Source organism: Mustela lutreola, chromosome 16 (genome assembly GCF_030435805.1).
Source record: "Mustela lutreola isolate mMusLut2 chromosome 16, mMusLut2.pri, whole genome shotgun sequence".
NCBI classification, from domain to species: domain Eukaryota; kingdom Metazoa; phylum Chordata; class Mammalia; order Carnivora; family Mustelidae; genus Mustela; species Mustela lutreola.
Window position 1 is genome coordinate 34,410,208 of NC_081305.1, and position 24,256 is coordinate 34,434,463.

The window sequence follows — 24,256 nt, forward strand, 5'->3', positions numbered from 1 at the left end:
TTTCTTTGAGAATATTTGCATCTATATTCATTAGGATATTGACCTATAGCTTCCTTTTCTTGTAATGTCCTTATCTGGTGTTAGTAGTAGGGTAATTTTTGTCTTATAAGTTTTGAGTAATATCTCCTCTTCAATTTTCTGGAGGAATTTGAGAATATTTGACATTAATTCTTCTTTAAATGTTTAGTAGAATTCATTAGTGAAACCATCTGGTCTTGGATTTTCTTTTTGGGGGATAGTTTGGGTCATGTGTTCTGTTCAGATTTTCTTTTTCTTTATTATTCAGTCTTGATGAACTTCATTTTTCTAGGAATTTATCAATTATTTGTAAGTTATCCAATCTGTCAATGTATGGTTGTTCTGGTAGTCTCTTATGATCATTTGTATCTCTGTACTATCAGTTGTAGTATCTACTTTTTCTCATCTTATTTACAAGTCTTCTCTTTTTCTTATAGTCTAGCTAAAGATTTGTTCAATTTTGCTTATCCTTTCAAAAAACCAGTTTTTAGCTTCATTAATCTTTTATATTGTTTTTTCTGATCTCTAGTTTATTTATTTCTGCCCTGATTTTTGTTATTTCTTTCTGTTAACTTTGGGCTTAGTTTGTTCTTCCTTTTTTTTTTTTTTTTGGTTCATTGAAGTGTAGGTTCTTTATTTGAAATCTTTTATTTTTCTTAATGTAGACATTTATCACTATAAATTTCCATTTGGGGATTACTTCTGCTACATACTACAAGTTTTGTTATATTGTGTTTCCAATTTGTTTCAAGATTTTTTTTTTTCATTTTCCTTTTGATTTCTTCTTTGACTCATCGGTTGGTCAGAAATGTGTTGTCTAATTTCCACATATTTGTGAACTCTCCAGCTTTCTTTTGTTATTGATTTCATTTCATACCATTGTGATAAAAAAAATACTTGGTATGATTTCAGTCATCTTAAATTTGCTACAACTTGTTTTGTGACCCATCATTATCTATCCTGGAGAACATTCCAGGTGTTCCTAACAAAGAGGTGCATTTTAGTGTTGTTGTACAGAATATTCAATATATGTTTGTTACGTCCAGTTGGTCTAAAATGTAGTTCAAGTCCTGTATTTCCTTATTGATTTTCTGTCTGGATGACCTAGCTAATGTTGAAAGTGGAGTATTAAAGTATCATTGAACACTACATCTAAAACTCATTATGTACTATATATTGGCTAATTGAATTTTTAAAAGTTACCTAATATTATTGTATTATTGTCTATTTCTCCATTCAGATCTGTTAGTATTTGCTTAATATATTTAGGTGTCCCATCATTAAAACATACCTATCTATCATCTTTTATATTTATACAATATATGTGTGTGTATATATTATACATATGATTGTTATATCTTCTTGATTAACTGATCCTTTTATCATGGTATAGTAATTTTCTTTGTCTCTTATTATAATTTTTGGTTTAAAATATATTTTGTTTGATATAAGTATAGCTATGCCTGCTGTCCTTTGGTTTCCACTTGAATGAAATACCTTCTTCCATCCCTTCACCTTGAGCCTATGTATGTCTTTAAAGCTGAAGTGAGTCTCTTGTAGGTAGCACATAGTTGGGTCTTCTTATTTTTTTCATCCAGCCAGCAACTCTATGCCTTTTGATTGTAGAATTTAATCCATTTACATTTCACATATTTATTGATGGGTAAAGACTTACTAATACCATCTTATTTTTTTTTTCTGGCTATTTTGCAGTTTCATTGTGAATTGATGACTTCATAGTGGTATGCTTTGACTCCCTTCTCTTTATCTTTTGTAAATCTGTTGTAGGTTTTTGCTTAAAAACCTTTTACCTTAAGGCTTATATAAAACATTTTATAAATATAATTGTCATTTTATGTTGATAAGAACTTAATTTTGATCACATACAAAAACTCTACCATTTTACTCCTCTATTTTATGTTATTGATGTCACAATTTGTCCCTTTTTATATTGTGTATTTATTAAAAATTATTGCCTCTTAGTCTTTCTATTAGAATTGTTAACACACTACCATATTACAGTATTAGAGTATTCTGAATTTGACTATATACTTACATTAGTCAGTATGTTACAAATTTTCATGTTACTAATTAGTATCCTTTAATTTCAGCTTGAAGAATTTCTTCCAGCAATTCTTGTTAAGGCAGGTGTAGTGGTGATAAACTCCCTCATATTTTGTTTGCCTGGGAAAGTATTTCACTTTCATTTCTGAATAATACCTTTGCCAGTTAGGGCATTCTTGGTTGGTAGGTATTTGTTTTTGGTTTTGTTTTCTTGGCACTTTGAATAGATCATCCCACTCTCTTGGCCTGTATGGTTTCTGCGGAGAAATCACTAATACCCTTATTGGAGTTCCCTTGTAAGTTACAAGCTTCTTTTCTCTTACTGCTTTTATGATTCTCTCTGATTTTTGACAATTTTATTTTAATGTGTGTTAGAAAGAATCTCTTTGAGTTTCTTTGGTGACCTATATGGCTCATGAACTTGGGTATTCAAATCTTTACTTAGATTTAGGAAGTTTGTAGCCATTATTCCCCCCCCCCCTTCTAAATTTTTATTTAAATTCTAGTTAGCTAACATATAGTGTATTATTGGTTTTGGGAATAGAATTCAGTGGTTTGTCACAGCCCGTATTTCTAATCTTTTAAGATTTTTTATTTATTCATTTGAGAGAAAGAGATCATGAACAAGGGGGAGGGTCAGAGGGAGAGGAAGAAGCAGACTCCTTGCTGATCAGGGAGCCAAACTCAGGGCTCGATCCCAGGACCTTGAGATCATGACCTGAGCCAAAGTCATATACATAGCTCACTGAGCCACCCAGGTGCCCTTCCATTATTTCTTTAAATAAGTCTTCTGTCTCATACTTCCTCTTTTTTCTGAAACTCCAACAATTAACAAATTGTTTCTTTTGATGGTATTCTATAGATTGCATAGGTTTTCATCACTCTTTTTTAATTCTTAATTTTTTAATTTTTAATTTTTTAATTCTTTTTTAGTTCTCTGACTGGATAATCTCAAATTTCTTGTCATCTAACTCATAGATTCTTTCTGTTGTTGATCCTATTACACTTTTCATTTTATTCATTATATTTTTTACTTCCAGAATTTCTGTTTGGTTCTTTTAATAATTTCTGTCTCTGTGTTAAACTTCTCATTTTGGTTGTGTACTGTTTTCCTGATTTATCTGAAATGTCTTTCTGAATTTTCTTGTAATTCCTTCAGTTTCCTTAAAACAGATGTTTTCATTTCTTTACTGGGTTACTTGCAATCTCCATATTTCTGAGAATATTATTATTGTCCTTTGGTGGTGCCATGTTTCTTTAATTTTTCATGCTCCTTAAAGTTTTGCATTGCTGTCTTCACATTTGAAACATCAGTTACCTCCTCCAATCTTTACTAACAGTCTCTGGGAAAGAAATACCTTCCATGATCCTTGCTGGGAGTCTAGGCCTTTCTCAGACATTCTATGGATATGCCTACTCCATATTTCTAGCTCTTCCTTGCTCTTCTTAAGGCTATATGCTTTCCATCAATCCTGCAAAGTGCCAGGCTGGATGCTGACAGCCTTCATTTTGTTTTCCCAAAACTGGTGCTAAAGCTCAAGTTTGTGGTCTCTCCTTAGCCCACAGATTTGGTGTGGTTTGGTTTTCCATGATGCTCACTAGCTATCCGTCAAATCTTCCTCTCACTGCTGCCACTGGCAACATGTATAGGGAGCTGGCCACAGGCTGGGTATATGTGTAGATGAGGCATGTGGAATGCTAGGGGTGCCTGTGAACCAGTTGGAAACATGCGTGAATGAGGTATTCTCAATGATTCAAAAGCAGGTTTCTTGATGTAATCTGTGATGCAGTTAGTAGGATTCATGTTCCTTTAATGTCCTCCAAGAGTCCTATGTGCCTCTCTTGAAGCCTCTTCTTGCCAGGCTGATGAAGTTCAGAATTCAGTCCTCTATATATGGTGAAAGAGAAATAGGCTTCTTTATCATCCCCCTGTGCAGCTGGATGCCAGCTCTGGAAGCCAGTTTTCTCTTTCTCCTATAAGAGAAATCATAGGCTGAGAAGATCTCTTTTGGCCCTAAGCTATGCTGCCTTGGGGGAGTTGTAGTGTGGATAAAGTCAAAATATTCCCTTTTCCCTCTCCAATACATCCAGACTTATATTTTTTTGTTTGAATGGTGTGCTGGAAAATTTCCACTGGGAATCTGGACTTCTCCAAAAGTTCTCTTGTCCTTAGTGATTGTCTAAGGTAATATTTTTCAGGGACTCCTAGACTATGGCCAAGGAGGTCTGGAGCTAGTTCATGGACCACTTCAAGGCCCAGAGCCAGGAACAAGGTCTCTATGTCCATTACCTGATACATGGGTGGGCAAGACTCCTCGGTTTCTTGGCATATGGTGCTGGATCCCACAGCTCTCAGAAGGACACTTTTATTGGTGAATAGATGGCAAATTATTGTTGAGAGTAGGAGAGACACAAACAAAAGTTGTTTTATTCATCCATGATGCTAGTATCACTACCATATATTCTTGAGTAAGTCTTTTCCCTTCTTTTGGTCTTCATTTCTTCTTCTGTGTAATGAAGAGTTTGTAAAATATTGAATCTGAGAACATTTCTAACTCTGTCATTTGATTGTCAGTCATTAAAACCTTGATAGGAATTGGTTTATTTGATGTTTCTAGCCATGAAAACTTCCTGAGAAAATTCATGGGAATGGCAACCCCATGTATGAGTGTGTATGTATACACACACACACATATGTGTATGTGTATGTATATATATACATATACATGTATTAGTGGTGAGGCCTCTGGTGGTAAATGACAAAAAACAACTTAAGATAATTTGGGTAAAAAGGGAGAATTCATCTCTAGCTTATAGGGAGGGAGATTTTATGGAATCCTAGGGGAAGAATAGAGCTGGGGTTTCATTCAGGAAAGGACTGAAACCAGGAATAGGCAAACCTTCAAGGATTATTCTCTATTCATTAGGTTTAGGTGATTGGTGAATGGGGTGGTTGGTTTATGGACTGGACAGGCACTCCAAAAAGTGTTATCTCCACATAGATTGTTGGTTTTCCTTAGGGACAGTGGTCCCAGAAGTGGAGGGGGGGAATGTGGGTTTGTCCAGATGTGCCCTGTCCTGAGAGGTAGTCTCATTTGAAGTCTCTAGCCCTTGGGTATAAGGCAGTGTGGACACACAAGAAGCCGGAAGAAAAAGAGGTGTGTGAGACAAACTTCACTCTTTGTGAAGCAAATTTGTGTGACAGCAAACATACCTTCCTGGAGCTCTTTTGTTGGTCTGGGATTCAGGGCTGGTCACAGACTAACTCCCAACAGACAATCCATGATAGCCTTTTTTTGTCCCAGTCAACCCAAAATGGAAAAGAAGAGGCACAGAATGTCCTGGCTAATAAGGAAACCTCAAAGTGGAACTGAAGGATGTGGCAGGGTTTCTGGCCACACCTCACCCTCCACCCCCACCTGACCCATAAATGTAGAAAGCTAATTGGTGAAACTGTCTAATGGGTTGGAGCAAGGAAGCTGATCTGGGTAGAGTATGGGTGGAATGCCTGAACCCATTTCAGAGTGTCCTCATTTCTCAGTAACCTTCCTCATCTTTCTGCTATATAGTGAAAGTGTCCCTAGGCCAATAGGCCAGGGCTCCAGGCTGCCATCAGGATGGTGGGTGAAGGCCCCTACCTTATCTCAGATCTGGATCGGCGAGGCCAGCGGAGAACCTTTATAGAAAGATATGACTCCAGCCTAAAAACCATGATCCCGGTGAGACCCTATGCAAGGTAAGCCAGGAGGAGGATTGGATGGAGGGCCGGGGGAGAACCTCCAGAATTAGTTTCTAACCTATCAGGAGAGTAGGCTCTGGCCCTGCTCCCCATGCTGCTGCTCTGTATTCTCTTGTCTTTGTGTCTTCCATCCATCCATCCATCCATCCATCCATCCATTAGCCACTCCTGTTATCCTTTGCTGAGAGAACATTAGCTAGTGTTTAAGGAAAGCTTTCATTGTGCCAGGACCTGTCCAAGTACTTTACAAACATGGTCTCATTTGCTCTTCCCAGCCACCATGGAGGTATTATTATCTTTATCTGATGGGCGGGCAAATGAGGCACAGAGAAGTTAAGTAACTTGCTGAAAGTTCACCAGGTAGCTTTTTTTTCTGTAACACACAAACTTTCTAACTGTTAACACTTAGAATGCTAAAACAATTGCCATTTAGTTAGCATACAACTTTATGGTTTGTTCAGCAACTTGGGCTGGGCTTACGTGGGTGATTGATCTGGTCTTGAGTAGGCTTACTTATAAATATTCCCGTCGGCAAGGTGGCTGCTGACTGGGACAATAGGAACAAGTGGGCCATATGGGCTATCAATTCCCATCAGGGTATCCTGGGCTTGATCACTTAGTATGAGAGCAGACTGCCAAAAGGATGAGTTGAAGCATATAGGGTTTCTTGAGATTCAAGTTCAGAACTGGCACACCATTTCTTTCACAGCATTCTATTGACCAAATTGAGGAACAAGTCAGCTCAGATTCTAGGAGTGGAGAAATAGACTGGACCTACTGATGGAAGCAGTTGCAAGCTCACAATCCAAAGGGCTGTTATACAGATGGGGAGAGAGAATTAGGTCATGTATGAACTGCAGGATAGAAACACATGTAGCTTGACTTTCAAGCTCACAAGCTTAACTCTAACATGATATGATGTGATATTATTAATATTATACTAGTCACAATATCATAAAATGCTGCCTTTTCTGCATGGAAAAGGCCCTTATGTCCAGTCCTCTGAACATCAGAAGGCCAAGTGGCATCTCTATAGTGAGGTGACACAGCATTGCTCTTTTCTAGAATCTCTGGACCGAAGACGCACCTTGAGCCCTCTGAGGGGAGAGGTGAAGGTTGAAAGGTGAGGGAATAGGCTACCATAACTAGCCCCAGGCAGGAAAGCACTAACTACCCACTGTTTTGGCTGAGCTATAATTGTTTTGTGGAGAGGCAATGTGGTGTAGAGCTTAAGAAAATGATGGGGACCTTGGAGTCAGCAAGGAGTGGGTTTGAATCATTGCTCCACCACTTTTCAACTCTAAGATTTTCAACTCTAAGGCCAAGGACTTTAACTTCTCTGTGCCACTATGTTCTTGCCTACAAAATGGTGTCATTATTCCCTCCTTCTGTCCATTCCAATGATTTGTTGTAATGATTCTATGAAGTAATGTATGACTGTATCATAAAAGCCACCTTTTAGAAAGTTTTACCATGTGCCAGGTACATGGTACATTGTTAATATTCTCTTAGCTTGAGTTCTCCAAAATCAGAGTCTGAGCTAAGAACTTGGATGCAGGTAGCTCATTCAGGATGTGATCCCAGGAAGCAGGAGGGAGGATTTAGGGGAAGTGGGTCAGGGAAGGACAACATGGTGTCATCAGTGTCACTGCTGTAGGAATAGGGGCTGGATTCTACTAGGTCTTCCTGGGAAAGTGTACAATTTTCCACCCAAAGGATAGGAGGGTGCATTTGTCCATGGGCTCCTATATTCCCCATTTGTTAAGATTTGCCCCTGGAGGCATCAGTGCCCTGCAATTCTGGGCTGCACTTATGCTCCTGAGAAGGCACTGAAACAGGTGGTGAAAAGGGGGCATAGCTCACATTGAAGACGGGATGTTGTCAGCTTGAGCCAAGCGTCTGTGACCCACGGCATCCTGGCAGCATCTGCTACAAGTATAAAGCCCTTACAGGGTCCAGAATATACTCATGGCTTAGTAATCAGTAGATATTGCTCCATGTCTCTGACTTTATTCTGTCTTAGGTGGTTAATTGGTTAATTTTGCAAGGGCAAAACCAAGGTCTTCTCCTCCTTCATTACCTCTTCCTCTTCCTCTTTTCTTCTCTTCCTTCTCCTCAACTGTTTACTCTTTCTCCTCCTTTTCTTTTTACTTCCTTTTCCTCCTTTTCCTTCTGCCTTCTTCCATTTCTTCTTTCTTCTCCTCCTTGCCCCTCCTCTGCCCTCTTTTTTTTTTTTTTTTTTAATCTGCTAGCTGGTATTTACGCAGCCAAAGCACTTTAAATGCTTTAATTCATTCCATCCTCCTGGTCTGCAGAACCATGAGTTTGCCTCCAGCATGTGCCTGCCTAGGTAGCCTCCCTGCTTCATCGCCATGGTGTCATGCCCAGCTCTGTACCTTCCCCATCCTCCTGGGAGCACAAGACATGCACTTCAGCCTCTGATAATCAGCTTCCCGATCTTCATTTCCTCATGACAAATGGGTCAGGTGCCTTCGTTCCCATGGGTTGGTTGTGAGGTTTGAGCACTGGCTCACTAAAAAAATTCCATGGTGGGTAGCACTTATCAGTTCTTACGGCCTACCGTGGCTGATTTCAAGACAATGTGATGTCATTGAATGCCAAGTTGGGAAGAGATGTGCATAGCACCCTGTTCCATTGTATTTCTACTGTATAGATGCAACAGATTTATAGAATCTAAAGACCATACATACTAGCCAAATCTAGTAAAATAATTAAGAAGTGATGAGTTTCAAGTACTTACCTTTGTCCTTAAGACAATTTATTTAAAATTAAGTAATTTTTAATACTGGCCATGTTTAGCAACTAATTTGCAAAACTCCTAAAAATCTTAAAATCAGTTATCACGGACTGATATGAGCGGGTCCGAGCACACGCCATTGCTCAAATGGCTAATGGGTGGGAATCATGGCTTCTAAGTGTGGCTGTGATTATTATTACAGTTAAGAGCTCAAACTAGGGACTCAGGGCAATAACCTCTATGCCCTGGAACACACAGTGTCTCATTTGTCTTAGGCTGGCACCCAACCCTGTGGATGATGCAGGACTGCTCTCCTTTGCTACGTTTTCCTGGATCACACCAGTGATGGTTAGGGGCTACAAGCACACATTGACTGTGGATACCCTGCCCCCGCTGTCACCATATGACTCATCGGACACCAATGCCAAAAGGTACCAGGATTCTGTGGGTCACCTCAGGAGAGGAGCCCATCCTATACAGGGGCCCATGTGCCCTTTGAGTGATCTCCTTTCCCGGGTATGGAAGGACCTCCAGGTCCTTGGGGGCCCTTTTTGATGGGTGCTCCCTGAAACATGAGTTGAGCTGACTAAATTTATTGACCCAGTCTCTGGGGAGGTGAGGACTGGGGAAAGATGGTGTGGAAGAAGGATTGTTTGTGAGTTACAGCCTAAGGCTTAGGAGCTGGGTTGTCGCTGATTTATAGAAGCCCTACATCGGGACGAAGGCGGCCAGAATTTCACTTTGCACTGTGCTGGCTAGACCCACCTGGGCTGCTGCTGAGTGCAGCTCCAGGCATCATGTTTTGCTTAACTTTAAAAATCATTATTGGGCTTTTGTATTGTAAAATTTGTTTAAGTTGAGCCAAATGAAACTGCTAATATTTGACAGTTTTGACTTGCAAAAAATGTAAATGTCATCGGTTCAACCTAATTCGTATTAATTCTAAAAATGTTAAAGCAACAGACATTTAAGCCATGAGAGTATCCCTACTGTACTCCTGCTCTGCTACTCAGAGATCAGCATTGTTAAACGTTTATGTTGATCTGTCCAGAATTTTTTCTACTCTAATTAAGCATACCCTTTTGTACCATCTTCTGTGGATCAGTACCTCTTCTTCCTCCCATTTACATGTCATTTTTTTTTTCTTTAAACAAAGTGAAGTGTTATAGAATGGTTGACCATTTTGCTATTTTCAGAAAGCATTTATAAAGATTTTTCCATGTCACCATAAGGATAAAGACATTAACTTCATTCTTTCTCCCAGCTCCTTTGGCCTTTGAGGTTGTGATGAATCATAATGTCTTAAACAATGGGGGAACTTCTCTAAGACTTTTTTGCACTTGTTTCTTTTGGGAGTCTTCCTATCTTTGGCCACATGTGGTAAAGTGCAAAGTAGAGTCTGGAGTATGTACTTAAAGGACTGGGAATTTTAATCATGGTCTTGCAATTGTTTCTACAGTTGTGCTTCTCCTCACCCATGTGTTGCAGATATCTCATTCAATGGTAATTTCCCATATCTATAGTCCAGAGAAAGTTGCCAGTGAGATCAGAGAAGAAGAGCGGGACCAGTGCCTGTGGAGTATTGGATTTTCCTTCTACTTCTCTGGTCTGAACTTCTCTTTCTGTTTTTAATGTTTCCTTCTATCTACCCAACATCAACTTGGGTCCTCTTCTCTTCCATGCTATGCCTTTTCCTCGGTGAGTTTATCCCTTGCAAAGACTCAACACCAAATACAACCTTTTAATATTATGCCCCTTCAGTCCACACCTCTCTTCCAGACTCTGAATTCATATGTCCCGCATCCAACTGGACAGCTGGACTTGCATGACTCATAAATGTCTTGTATCTAAAGCTGCTTTCTTCTGGGCCCCAACCTGACGATGCTCTTCTCTTCTTCTTGACAAACTCCATTCACACCATTGGTTGAGCCAGAAAATTGGGGTCCCTGATCCTCCCTCCCCTTTCTTTCACATCTAGTTCATCAGTATGTCCCGTTGTCTCTGTCCATTCTTTCTCAAGCGCACGTCCCTTAAAGCCAGTGTCAAACCACCACCACTTCTCCCCTGGTTGTCAACAGTCTCCTGCTATGGTCCCCCTGCTTTTGCTCTTGTTCCCCCTATAACCCACTATTCTCACACCAACCTGAATGTTGTTTTAGATATGTAAAATGATCTTATCACTTAGGCTTAAAAACCTGCAATGGCTTCCTTTGCTCCAGAAAATAAACCTAAACTCCTTTCTGAGAACTATGAGGTCCCACGGGATTTGGCTTTGCCTCTCCTCCCAGTGTCATGTCAGCCTGTCTCCTCCTTCACCACACTCTTGTCACACTTGCCTTCTTTCAGATCTTTGAAATGGACTAACTCCTCCCTGTTCTGGGGAAGACTACTCTTGTCATGCTTCTGTTGCCTCTGTCTTTTTTTTTTTTTTTTTTTTTTAATCAGAACTGGTATTGTGCCAGAGATGGGCAGTAGGAGCAGGAAATGAAGGCCTGGAAAGTGCCCAAGTGCCAGGTACCAGCTGGTGCTTGTGCCGAGGCTTTGCCCTCCTGCCCCTCCTGTATCCCATCTGCCCTAGAAAGGAAGAAGAGAGAATCAGAGCTGCTTCTGTAGAGCGACCACGGCCAGGGATGAGGGCTGTGTTGAGCACCTTTGAGAGGTTTGTCCCTCCAAGTAGTTTCAAACAGCAAATGGAAATGTAAGTCCCTTTCCTTCTTCCTGTTCTTTCATCACAGATTTCGAATCCTTTGGGATGAAGAGGTAGAAAAAGTGGGTCCTGAGCAAGCCTCTCTGGGCCGAGTAGTCTGGAAATTCCAGAGGACACGTGTTTTGATGGATATTGTGGCCAACATCCTGTGTGTGATCATGGCAGCCATAGGGCCGGTGAGTGGGGGTGGCCCTTCCCCTGCCTTGTCAAACAGGTCCCTAGTCTGGCAAAGAATGTCATTAGTTGCTTTCTCTACGAGCTGGTGGGTTTAGTACATTGTCATTATCTTTGAGCTCCTTGGGGGCAAATTTTCATAAAGCTAATCCTTGTCAAGCACAGCAGCCGCCACTGAAATTAATTAAAAAGTTTGCCTCATAAAGTCAGCTTGCCGACATTATCTGAGGCTTCCTATACAAACCTCAACCCCCAGTGGCCCTCTTCTCTCTCCATTGTGCTGTTTTGCAGACGGTTCTCATTCACCAAATCCTCCAACATACCGAGAGCATTTCTAGGAATGTCTGGGCTGGCATTGGCCTGTGCATAGCCCTTTTTGCTACTGAGTTTACCAAAGTGCTCTTTTGGGCCCTTGCCTGGGCCATAAATTACCGCACAGCAATCCGGCTGAAGGTGGCTGTCTCCACTTTGGTTTTCGAAAACCTGGTGTCCTTCAAGACGCTGGCACACATCTCTGTTGGTGAGGTAAGCAGGTCCAGAGTTTCATTTTAGAAAATTAAATCCTGGCTTTTCTGAATATGAGTGAAATGTGCTTCCTGGATGGTGCATATGCCTTCTTTTTTTTTGTCCAATGTCCTGCCCATTATACCCTATTTCTATGCTAAATGAGATGAGAGAGACTCAAAACACCAGAGGAATTTAGTGAAAGGAGGGCTCCATTCAAGCTGGAGAATTTGGAAAGGCTTTCTTGTTCCAGCTGACTCAGGGCTGGGGGATGACATCATTCAATCCCTTTGAGTGTCAAAAGGGACACTGAGGCAGTATGGGATACACCACAGGCATTTAAAAAAATGAGTGAGGCATTGATCCAGTAATTCTGATTGTGTAGAGTTTGGGGTACCAAAGCCATAATAAAGACTATGCCTACTGGACTTCAGAACTTATACTTTCCCTTTTTCTCTTTCCTTCTTTCTTTTCTTCCTTCCTTCCTTCCTTCCTTTCTTCCTTCCTTCCTCTCTCTCTCTCTTCTCTTCTCTTCTGTTCTCTTCTCTTCGAGTAGGAGAAAGAGAGAGGGTCAGAGAGAGGGACAGATGGAGAGAGTGAATATCAAGCAGGCTCCACACCCAGTGCACAGCCTGACATGGGGCTCGATCTCACAACCTTTAGATCATGACTTGAGCCAAAAACAAGAGTTGGACACAACTGATTGAGCCACCCAGGTGCCCTGAATTTATATTTTCTTAAGCCTTTGAACCTTAGCAATAAAATCCTCACCATTTACACAATAAAATTTCCCTAGTCAAGGGAACTCCATGTGGCACGAAGTAAGGGAGAAGATTTGCCTTTGTCTTACAGTTGCTCTTTCATTATGTCCAAAGTATCCTGCATCAGTTAAGATGAACTTGGTTGCATAGAACCAGAAAATATAAAGTAACAGTAGATTAAGCAAGATGAATTTATTTCACATTTTGCAAAAGGAGTGTGGAAGAGAACAATTCAGAGCTGGTACGGGGATTTCTGGATCTTCTTTTCTTTGTCACTATCCTAGTGCATGACTCCCATAATGGTTTAGGGTGGATGCTGGAGGTCCAGTCATGCTAGTCATGTTTCAGATAGCTGGTAAAAGGAAGGAGGAAAGAATAAGGATAGATGTCCTCTAAGTTGAGTTCGTTCCCTTTCAGAATGCATTTCCAAACTCCCATTCGACACTTTTGGCTTTTATCTATCTCATTGTCCTTGACATAATCACATGGCCGTACTCTTTCCACAAAGGAGACTAAAAAATGTAGTTTTTTAGCTGGGCGCATTCGTGCTCTGAATAAAGCAGGAAGAAGGAGAGATAGATAAAGGGTAGGCAGCTAGCCATTTCTCCAGCTTGCTCTGAGATGATAATATCTATTACTCTTATGTCTTTCTTCATTGGGACTCTCAGTCCTAAAATACTGGCCTCTCCAAAATCAGATCAGCATGAGAGCCACAAAATTCATCATGTTTGTCCCTTGGCAATACCCCTCCCTCTTAAAGCAGTTTCTTCTTTCCTTCTCTTCTCACTTGAGGAGATGTTTGGGTGATGCTTCCAAAGCCTGATTCCATGTGCTTTCTTTCCAGGTGCTCAATATACTATCAAATGATAGTTATTCCTTGTTTGAAGCTGCCTTGTTTTGTCCCTTGCCAGCCACCATCCCTATCCTAATGGCTGTTTGTGCAGTGTATGCTTTTTTCATTCTGGGCCCCACAGCCCTCATCGGGATATCTGTGTACATCGTATTCATCCCCATCCAGGTAATGGCAGATCTTTGCAACTGTAACCTCTGTATGCTTGCATTTTGCACACATGTTCTCACTGAATTAAATAGAAGGTTTCATTTCCAGGGCAGGAACCTGAAGCCTGTGCCCTCACTTTGTGTTCACGAATGTGCTTTCTTTTCTTGGCACAGTGTATTTTATTTTTAAGAACTTGAATTTGAATGCCCTAGGGGAGAAAGGCATGTTTTCCAGTTTGTCAAAGTCCCCAACACTCTGTTTGCATCCTAATAACTCATGTATTTGTATCACCTGCTTGATCTTCAGTGTTGTCCCCTGGTTCACATCGGCTGCCACAACTCGAGGGAAGGATGGCTGAGAATCTTAGCCCAACTTCCCTTTGAACTTCTCCTGGCACTTATACTCTGATCCCTGGATTTTTAGGCCAACTGCAATTCAGCAATTCTCTCTGAACACTGTTTGTACCTTGATTTCAGATGTTTATGGCTAAGCTCAATTCAGCTTTCCGACGATCAGCAATTTCGGTGACAGACAAGCGAGTTCAGACAATGAATGAGTTTCTGACCTGCATAAAGCTGATTAAAATGTACGCCTGGGAAAAATCTTTTACCAATACCATTCAAGGTAGGACGTGCTGGTGCTTGAAGAACCACTTACTCTGTAGAATGTGCTCTTCCAAAGTGTTTTTAAGGTTCCTGGGGCCAGGCATTCCAGAAAGGGGGCCGTGGGGACCCCTTGAGCTGCTTTGCAGGCTTTTCAAAGGATTACAGAGGTTTTAATAGACCCAGGCATCTGTTCTGGTGAACCCAAGTCCTCAACAGGTGAGAGACATAAGGTCTAGCCTTTATGAAGGCATGCCAGTTACCTTTCACAAAAGTAATCCACTAAAACATTATGAAGAGAAGAGCTATCTATTCCCTTGACTTAGAAGATGTATACACATACACAGGCACATACTCGAGCTTATGTATATATATCTCCTTGCCTGCAGCAACATCATGATGATTGGATGACCCCCTGACTTGACATTCCTTGCACAGATATGAGGACACATACATAGCTTTTTAAAAAAGATGATATTAAGCCATTACAATCAAATATAAATGCAAATCTAATTGCAGGAACATTTACATAATTGCTGACATAGACTCAGGTGGTTGGCCGGTTAATGGTCTGAACCACTGTTACAATTGACTCTCTGGATCTACAATTACACTTTTAGATCAGCATGTAATTGGCCCTGAAGCTGTGTCTCTGTGTTTTAGGGAGTGGTTTTAGAAAACTTGCTTCTGAGATTGCCCAAGGAAATGCTGCAGTTTGGGACACTGGCAACCCTTTGGAACATTCCTTGAAGACCCAGAAATACTTCCCTTACACCTTGAACTCACTTTAGTACAGTGATTTGATTAAACTGGATTCCATTTGACTTAGTTCGATTTAATTCAACTCATTTTAATTCGAGTCAGTTTAACTCAATAAATATTTATCAGCTTCCTGCTATGTGCAAGGTCATGGGAGCTACATAGAATTATAAGAAAAAGGGTTCCTGCTTCTGGGATGAAGGAACAATGAGTTAACTAAGCTCAACAGTAGCTGTAAGTTTTTGGCTCTGCCTCTAGAATATGTCTGGAATCTGCTTCTCTTCGTTCTGCTGCCACACTATTGCAAGCCAATATTCTCTCCCTTTTGGAGTATGGAAAGAACTTCCAGATGCAACATTTGCTTTCTTCCCTCCCCCTAAAATCCATTATGTACTCAGAAACCACTGTGACCTTTGAAAAATGTCAGTCAGATCCTGTTCCTCCCTGCTGAAAAATCTTTAGTGGCTTCTTATCACACTTAGATTATTCTAATTTAGGACTTTTGATTTAAATCCAAATTCCTTGGGACACCTGGATGGCTCAGTGGGTTAAAGCCTCTGCCTTCAGCTCAGGTCATGATCTCAGGGTCTTGGGATCAAGCCCCGCATCGGGCTCTTTGCTCAGTGGGGAGCCTGCAACCCCTCCCCCTCTGCCTGCCTCTCTGCCTACTTGTGATCTCTGTCAAATAAATAAATAAAGTCTTTAAAAATATAATAAATCCAAATTCCTTTCTATGGCCTATTGGATCCAACATGATCTGACCCCAGAAGACCTCTCTGATCTCATCACATCTTGTCCTAACCCTTGATAATTCGCTTGGGCCATGAGAACCTTCTGTCTTTTTTTAGAACAACATCCATGCTCATTCATACCTCAGGATCTTTGCAGTTGCTGTTCTTTCTGCCTGAAGTGCTCTTGTGCTAGATTTTGATGGTGACTTTGGGATGCCTCTCAATGTTGCTGACTCAAAGAGGCCTTCTTGACTATAGTTCTAAGCAGGCCCATTCTCTACCAATTCCTTTTAATCACTTCATCTTATTCATTTCTTTCATATCGCCCAACAAATTAGTAATGACAGGATTTGTTTGTTTATTTCTCTATTGTCTGTCTCCCCAATGGAAAGAAAGCTGAGACTCTTGTTGACTCCTATGCTGTCCAACACCAAGTGCAGCACCTGATCAATAGTAGACATCCAGGTTAAAATTTGTTAAATGAGTGAACACGTGAACTAACCATAGGATGAAATGGGGAAAATGTCACAAAGGAAATGGAGAGAAGCTCCAGGAGGGTGAGGGGTTGAGCATATCCCATTGGAGAGATCAGGAGAAGCATTATGGCAAAAGTGGCATTTTAGAAAGGCCTTGAATGATAGCAAGGATTCAGACATAGACAGAACTGGGGAAGACCCCCAGCAGGAACAAAGGCCTCGAGGTAGATATGTGAGGATGTGCTTGGGGACAAGGAGGTGGGTGGTATCGCAGAGGTAAAGGGCATGTGGACAGCTAAACTTCGGACTGTAGTAGAACTGGGTTCCAGCTGTACCATGACCAATTAAAAAGCAAGTTACTTAACCTGTGAAGGCTTTTCTGTCCTGCCAGAGGGCATAATAATAGCTCTTCCCTTGTCACACAGTGATTAGAGTGATCAAATGAGAACATTATGCCGTGCTCAGCCGAGCACTCAGTAAGAATCGTGATGGCCCCATGATGCCAGTGTGAAAGGGTTTTTGCGGAAGAGGCTAGAATTGGAGTTAAGAACTTTAAACACCAGGAGAAGGAGGCTTGAATTTAACTTGTGAGCAACGTGGAGGCATGGACCCCATCTGGACTCATGAAAGGGAGAAATGCTCTTGGGCTTTGGTAGTTGTTCCTGAGACACAGGACAGGAACCCCAATCTGGCAGTCTCCAGGCTTGGCACATGTGTTTTATTTGGTTTCTATAGTATTTAGAAACTTTCCAATCAGTTCCCAACATTTGCAAGGAGAAGGATGTCCCACAAAATTCCAGACCCCAGTCTTCGGAATAGCTAAAGGTCTGGTGACCCTGGGCTGCCCTGCATTGAGAGGTTGTGGCCCCTTTCACTGAGGCATGTGGTCCCCATTTTGCTACACTCCACACCTTCCCTCTGGTCTTACTCTCTGCCCACTGCCTTCATTTACATTACTTGCCTAACCCCTGTCGGCATCCATGTGTAGGACTTCCTGACACAGAATCAGAATTGGAAAAGACCCCAGAAGCCATCCAATGTGGCAGCGGACATGCACTGAATTCCCAGTTTGCGCCCAGGACTTTCTGCGCTTCCTCTAGTTTAAACTCCACAGAAGGAATCCTAAATTCTCTTTTACAGGAGGATCAGGTAGGGGTAAATACATTTCTTAGTGCCGCAAAATAAATCCATCATGGGCTGTTCTCTATTTACAGATATAAGGAAGCAGGAAAGGAAATTACTGGAAAAAGCTGGATTCGTCCAAAGTGGAAACTCAGCCCTGGCCCCCATTGCATCCACAATAGCCATTGTATTGACCTTCACCTGCCACATCCTCCTCAGACGCAGGCTCACTGCCCCGGTGGTAAGAACCATCTCCAGAACTGGCTTCCTTCACACTGTAGCACTGGCAGATGTGTGAAGTGTCTCCCAGCCTGCAGAGGCCCGGGACTGGACTGGCACAGAATACCCAATCCCAGAAGGGCCAGAATTCTATCTTGACTTTTAAAAACAAGTCCTTGGGCTGCGGTGAACCCGGGATAGCCCAACAGAGACTTTTGTTCAGTCTAACTCAGTGCAGGAGTAGTGGTTAATGTTGGAACACAATTTGACATTTGGAAAACAAAACTGGAAGCAGACGGGCACTTGGCTGCCTTATTCACAATTATTCCTACGCTTTATAAAAAGGGAAGTTTGTGAGAGTTCTCTTGGTGAGGAGTCGTAGGTACTGGGAGATGCAAGGGTCAGAATCCCCCTCTTCAAAATCCTAACTCTGGTACTTTACCATGACAGAGGCAATTCATTGAACCCCTCTTGCTTGGTTTTATTATCTACAAATGGGGTTATAATAGTCCCTGTGGTTGTGAGGACTGAAGGAGTTCTATAAAAGAAGGCATGTGGAACAGCGCCTGGTACGTTGTAAATGCTGTGTAAGTGTTTGTTGTTCTTATTAGCCTGATGCTCACCCAGGCCAGGCGATTTGGGGCTGAAAGCCTCCGAGGGAGAATTAGAATGAATGTGAGATGCTCAGGTTTTTTTTTTTTTTTAATAAGGGGGTCTGTGCACTCAAAGGTAAAGAAGCTCTGGGCTAGATGGGAAACAGCTCCTGGCTGAAATAAACAGCTGAGTTATTAAACCCAGTGTCTGAAGGGTAAGTGAATGGAGGAAGGGCAATAAAAACAAGAAAAAGAGAGAGAAAGAGAGAGAGAGAATGAAATAAGCAAGTGGGGTCGCAGAGCAATAGTTGCACCAAAAATCACAGATTTTGAGGGGAACGGAGATGTGGAGAAGGCAGGATGCTCCTGCTGAGGGGGCATCTGTTGTGGCACTGTCAGTCCTAGAACCTCCTCGTGTTTCTTGTGATGTGCTTTTCGTTTTCTTGGGTTCTTCACACGCAGTTTACTCACACACTCTGGGGGCTTGAATTCAGCCACGAACCCGAAGCCAGAATGAATGGTAATGCCATACCAAAGCCTCAACGGAACGCTTTTCAATTATTGTGACTGTGTTCTATGATCCCAAACGATGGCAAAGAATTCTTTCCCCAGCAATACATCAAGCAAATTTAAAACCAAATTGAGTGCACGTGGTTAATATTTTCTAAAATGATGATTTAGAAGAAATGTAGGCCAAGAACAAATTCTCCCAAATGCAAGGCACATATTTCTTCAGATTCAGAATCCTTTGTCTTTTCTGTCAGGGCCACATCAGGAGGAGGTCAGCCCCCAGGTGCTGGCTCACGTCAGGCAGCCCAAGTGCTATGTCAACCAAGGCTTGGGTTTTCTGAGCCAAGATAGTGCTTGGGGACTTAGGGGAGCTGAGTTCTCTCTGGGGATGGATTTGGGACCAGATGTGATAAAGACAGCATTCTTCATTGTGCCCTTACAGAACTACTGAGGACTAGTTGAAGCCCAGGGCTCTGTCCATGGGGCCCATACAACAGCAGGAAGGATCACTCTGGATTTGTTGATGGAAGCTGTGTTACTAATTCCTTAAATGGGTGGTTAGGGGAGAAGTTGTTCATTACAAATTGGACAGGTGAGAAGATGAAATCTGAGAGATGAGATCATGCACCCCTGGGGTACTGGTGGAGTGAGGAAACTTATCTTCACTGAGGCTGAATGATGTTAACCACCTACCAGGCAGGGCTCAGGGAGAAAGGTCTCAGTAAGGAGGGGAGGTGATTTTTTGGGAATGGCAGTTGAACAGAGGCTTTCAAGTTTGTCTCAGACATGTGGTAAGCGTGTGGAGGCCAGACCCCAGGGGCAGGAGAACCCGAAGTCACTCTCCACCCGCCAGCATGGGCCAACTGGTCCTTCCAGGAAACTTCTGCCTTCATTTTGGGGCTGAATATGGTATGGATATTTAAACACCAGAAATAAATCTAGATGTGAAGGGCCAGAGGCCTTTGAAGAAACTGGAAAAAGACGTTAACTTAGGACAGTCCATGGGGTTTTGGGTGAATGGTCTAGGCCTTGTAAAGACGTGGATGGAGACTTCAAAACACATTCATTTAGAGGACTTCCTTGGACACGATCCTCTCTGTACTGGCAGAGACAAGGGATACATCTCCCAGCATTCTGATGAAAATCCAGAGCAAAAGAGATTAAGATATTGTTATCCCTAATTTGCCAGCCCATGATTTGTGAGCCATGAAATGAGGAAAAAAAATGTTCTTGTAAAAACTCCAACTGTGCCATTATTTTTCATCTCGACAAATATAATTCCCAGAGATATAATGATTCAGAGCCAAGGCAACATCTCATCCTAAACCCTATACTTCTCTTTTGTTCTTAAGGTGTTTAGTGTGATTGCCATGTTTAATGTAATGAAGTTTTCGATTGCAATCTTGCCTTTCTCTGTCAAAGCCATGGCCGAAGCCAATGTCTCTCTGAGGAGAATGAAGGTATAACTAATGCTGGGTGAGTAGGGAAGAGAGATCTCACTTTTGGGTGGGAAAATTCTCAGATATGGGGAAGCTGTGTCAGTCCATTGGAGGGCTGGGTCACTGGTTTGAAGAACATCGGAAGAAGACCCTGCATTCAGGGTTGGATCAATAAATGTGCATCAAAGGATATGCAAGGAGAGCTTGATAAGGTGGTCTGCCCTTTTAGTAAAAATGAAATAGAATATCCATACATAGAGATGATGTTCCTGAACCTCTTTTTCCAAGCTATAAATCTTAAGTTGTCCCAGGAATGGGGCTAAGTTTGCACTGAGCCATCCTCCTCCCGTTTACCTTCCTGGTTTGTCCTATGATGGGTGTGGTGAGGGTAGGGATAAAGAGGGTGGTGGGGCACCACATCTATATATTTAGTTACTTTATTCATTCATTCAGTCAGTCAGTCAGTCATCAGAGATCTACTGTGTCCTTCCTGTATATAAGGCATTGTGGTAAATGAAAATAAGAGGAAGAGAGAGCCTTTACTCTCAAGAGCCTCCCAGACTACTGAAGGACCAGGTATCCCAGGAACTGATGTATGCACTAAGGATACATGACCTGTGTAAAGGGTGTATAAAGTGGTTTTGAAGTTCAGGCAAGGGAAGGAAAAGGAGGAGGGTGTTCCAGACATGTGTGAATTAATTGAATAATTTTTTTTTTTTTTCACTCAGGCCAGCAATTTGGAAGTCCTCTTAGGCATCTGAGGTGCCTTTATTCATCCCTCTTCTCCCTTACTATCTACATTCAACTAATCAAGAGCCCTGTTGGGTCGCCTTTTGCTCACTGTATTTCCTCAATTTTAAGAGTGCTGTTTGTAAGACTGGGTTGGAAGGTGGCACTGTTGACTCATCACTTCTTGAACAAAACAGAAGCATGAACACCATCATATTGATGCTATATATTATATCAGATGTCTTAGACTAGAGGAATAGTGCTATTTCTTGACTTCTCAACTTTTCCTCTGTCCCTACTGCCATCACGATCATTCAAGACCTTATCATCTCTCCTCTGAATCAACACAGTGACTTAGGAACCTATCTTCTTTTTCCCTTATTGTTCTCCTTAAATCCATATCACACTCAGCCCCCCGAGAGCTGTTAAAATATTGGTCTGACCACTGATATTCACCTGCTTGAAAACCTTGAGTCCTTGTTCTCTCTAGGACTGAGACTGGGCCTTCCATCAGCAGGTCCTTAGCTATGTCTCCACCTGATTTCCTATACCCTTCCTATCTTGAGCTCTGTCATAACCCTGAATTGGTTGTTTCATGCCCCCACCCCCAATAAACTGTGGTGTTGCATGCTTCCTTGCCTTTACTAATGCAATGTACTCTGTTAAAAAGTTTCCATCTCCTCTTCCCTCCCTCATCTTTGCCTGTACAGCACCTATACAGATTCAGCTTTGGCTCAAATACATGGCCTTCAGGATGGGGAGTAGAGTTCCCTTCTCTGGAAGTTACAGTGTTTTGTTCTTGTTACATTTCCATGAAATGTCTAATTATGTTCCCATCTTCCCCTAGACAGTAATCTCTTCAAGACCAGGAATCTTGTCTTATCCATAATTGTATTTCTGCTGTTTACCCCAGAATGACAGAGGGTAGGCACTTGGCAAATGTTTTATTAAACTGAGCTGAGTGGGAACTTAGGAAGAAGACACAGTAGAGGCTGAGCATGTGACCTTGGTATCACAAGCATCAGTGCCAGGTAATGAAGCCTACCATCCAAAGCTGGCAAAAACTTATTACCTTGGGCATGAAGAAGATATGTACTTGATATTAGCATTCTCCAATGTGGGTGACCCACATAGACCTTGTGGTTGAAGAGACATGCTGTCCTAGATAGCATGAGCTAGTAGACTATTTCTGCTCCAGCTTCTCGTAGGGGAAATATCTTCAGGATGTCTTCTCTGAATGTCCTAAGTAAAATTGCCAAGATTATGATTTGGGGTCATCAGAAGATATATTGGGATGGTTCTTGCAAATGGATAATGTCTGCCCAGTTAATTTTGTCTCTTTAATCTTAGAAAATTCTCATAGATAAAAGCCCCCCATCTTACATCACCCAACCAGAAGACCCAGATACTGTCTTGCTTTTAGCAAATGCCACCTTGACATGGGATCAAGAAACCAGCATAAAAAGTGACCTAAGGAAAGTGCAGAACCAAAAACATTGTCTCAAGAAACAGAGGCTAGAGGCCTACAGTTTGGGTTCATCAGCCCACGGAGTTCCTGGCCCAGAGGAGCAAAGTGGTAGCCCCTCAAAATTTGTTCTGCACAATATAAACTTTGTGGTGAGAAAGGTGAGTATGTGTTCTACAGGGGTGGCTTCCATCTTTCCTCCTTGTATCACACAGCTATGGTCTTATCAAGGCCTAACATAATTCCGTTTGAACTGGGGGTGGTGATGGTGGTGGGAGGATGTAGCTAAGTTGTTTTCTTTCCCCAGTTTTAGAATTATGTACATGGTTAATAGAGACATTTTCTTCGAGCTGAAAGAAGATTGTGGTTATGTTAGTACTGATCTTCACACGCCAAAGGAGCCAGATTTAATGTTGAATGAATAATCCATTTCAGGTGGCTAGGCTCAAAATGACTATCTTTTATAAATCTTTTTAGATTTGTTCTTAATTTCACAATGGAGTACTATGATGGATAATAACCGACAATTAAGAGCACTTACTATTTACCAGGTGCATAATTAATTCATTTAACCATCCCAATAACTTAAGAGGTAGGTACTGTAGCTACTCCCACTTGATGGTTGAGAAACCTGACACACAGGGAGGTTAAATAACTCACCCAAGACCACACTGCTAGCAAGTGGCTTCCCACCGAGGGCACCTGGCCCCAGAATCTACGATCTTCAACAACACACTTGTTAAAAGCAAATGAGATCAACAAGCAACCAGGAAAAGAAGCCAAGCAATCTATTGGCTGCTCCCCCTCAGGATTGGGGAATAGAGTCTTTAGACAAAGCTCTGCATTTACAGAATGTGTGGCCTTCTACATGTGGTTCTCTTGCATGGGAACTCAGCAGCAGTGCTCTGGGGATGGCAGTGTTTGTTGATTTTGCTGCAGAGGGCTCAGCATTACTCTTGTGCCTAATATTTTATTTTATTATTTTTTAGGTATTCTTTTTTAAAATTAATATATAATGTATGGGTACAGGACTGTGAATCATCAGGCTTACACATTTCACAGCACTTGCCATAATCTTGTGCCTAGTATTTTAATCTCCCTTGTCGTTGACTCACTCTTTTGCCATGTGAGCACTATAGAAGGAGAGGTTCCTATTTATTATGTGATGCTAAGTTCAATAGCTGGCGTAGGGTGGTACTTCTTGTCGTTAACAAGACTGTCTGCCATGTATTTGTTGGAAATGGTATTTGTTTGGCTGAGTGCAATTGAGCTAGGTTCTCAGATAAGTCCTGCTGGGTGCAAACCATTTTGCTTTCTCATTCCCTTCCCCTGCCTGTGATGTGCAGCACCTGGATTGCTCTAACCATGCCTTTAGAGTTGCTCCAGAGAGGCCTCAGTGAAGTATTCTTGTGGTTTTTTTTTTTTTTAATTTTTATTTATTCATTTGACAGAGAGAGATGACAAGCACGCAGAGAGGCAGGCAGAGAGAGAGGAGGAAGCAGGCTCCCTGCTGAGCAGAGAGCCCGATGTGGGGCTCGATCCCAGGACCCTGAGATCATGACCTGAGCCGAAGGCAGCGGCTTAACCCACTAAGCCACCCAGGCGCCCCAGTATTCTTGTGTTTTAAAGAAGCTGCCTTTTACCCTCCTCATTGCTTTCTTCCTTCTCATTATGTTGGTGACTCTTGGGCTTGTGCATCAAGGACAGGGTCAATGTTTTCTGAAACAAGGGGGCAACACAGCATCGTGTGGATTAAGGGTATGCCTCTGGAACCTGGTGTACGTGTGTTCCAGTTCCAGCCACTTGTAGCTGTGTGACTTTGTATATACCACATAACCTCTTAGAACCTCTCCTCCTTTACCTGCTCAATGGACATTTTAATAATA

General features: G+C 41.9%; 1 protein-coding gene across 10 annotated transcripts in view; it reads left to right on the plus strand.

The window, feature by feature from the left end:
- Nucleotides 1–24,256, plus strand: part of ABCC12 (ATP binding cassette subfamily C member 12) — an 82,783-nt gene that overhangs the window by 12,143 nt on the left and 46,384 nt on the right. For 9 of the 10 annotated variants that reach the window (XR_009348842.1, XR_009348843.1, XR_009348844.1 and 6 more), the window contains exons 2-10: nt 5,652–5,818; nt 8,855–9,010; nt 11,315–11,462; nt 11,752–11,985; nt 13,570–13,743; nt 14,202–14,349; nt 17,508–17,656; nt 20,090–20,197; nt 22,256–22,531. Coding sequence is in view for 6 of the 10 variants with exons in the window: in XM_059153001.1 (XP_059008984.1) it covers nt 5,700–5,818; nt 8,855–9,010; nt 11,315–11,462; nt 11,752–11,985; nt 13,570–13,743; nt 14,202–14,349; nt 17,508–17,656; nt 20,090–20,197; nt 22,256–22,531 (1,512 nt within the window). In the remaining 4 variants the exon portion in view is untranslated. The remainder of the gene's footprint in view (nt 1–5,651; nt 5,819–8,854; nt 9,011–11,314; nt 11,463–11,751; nt 11,986–13,569; nt 13,744–14,201; nt 14,350–17,507; nt 17,657–20,089; nt 20,198–22,255; nt 22,532–24,256) is intronic. The other variant, XM_059153004.1, reaches the window with a different exon arrangement.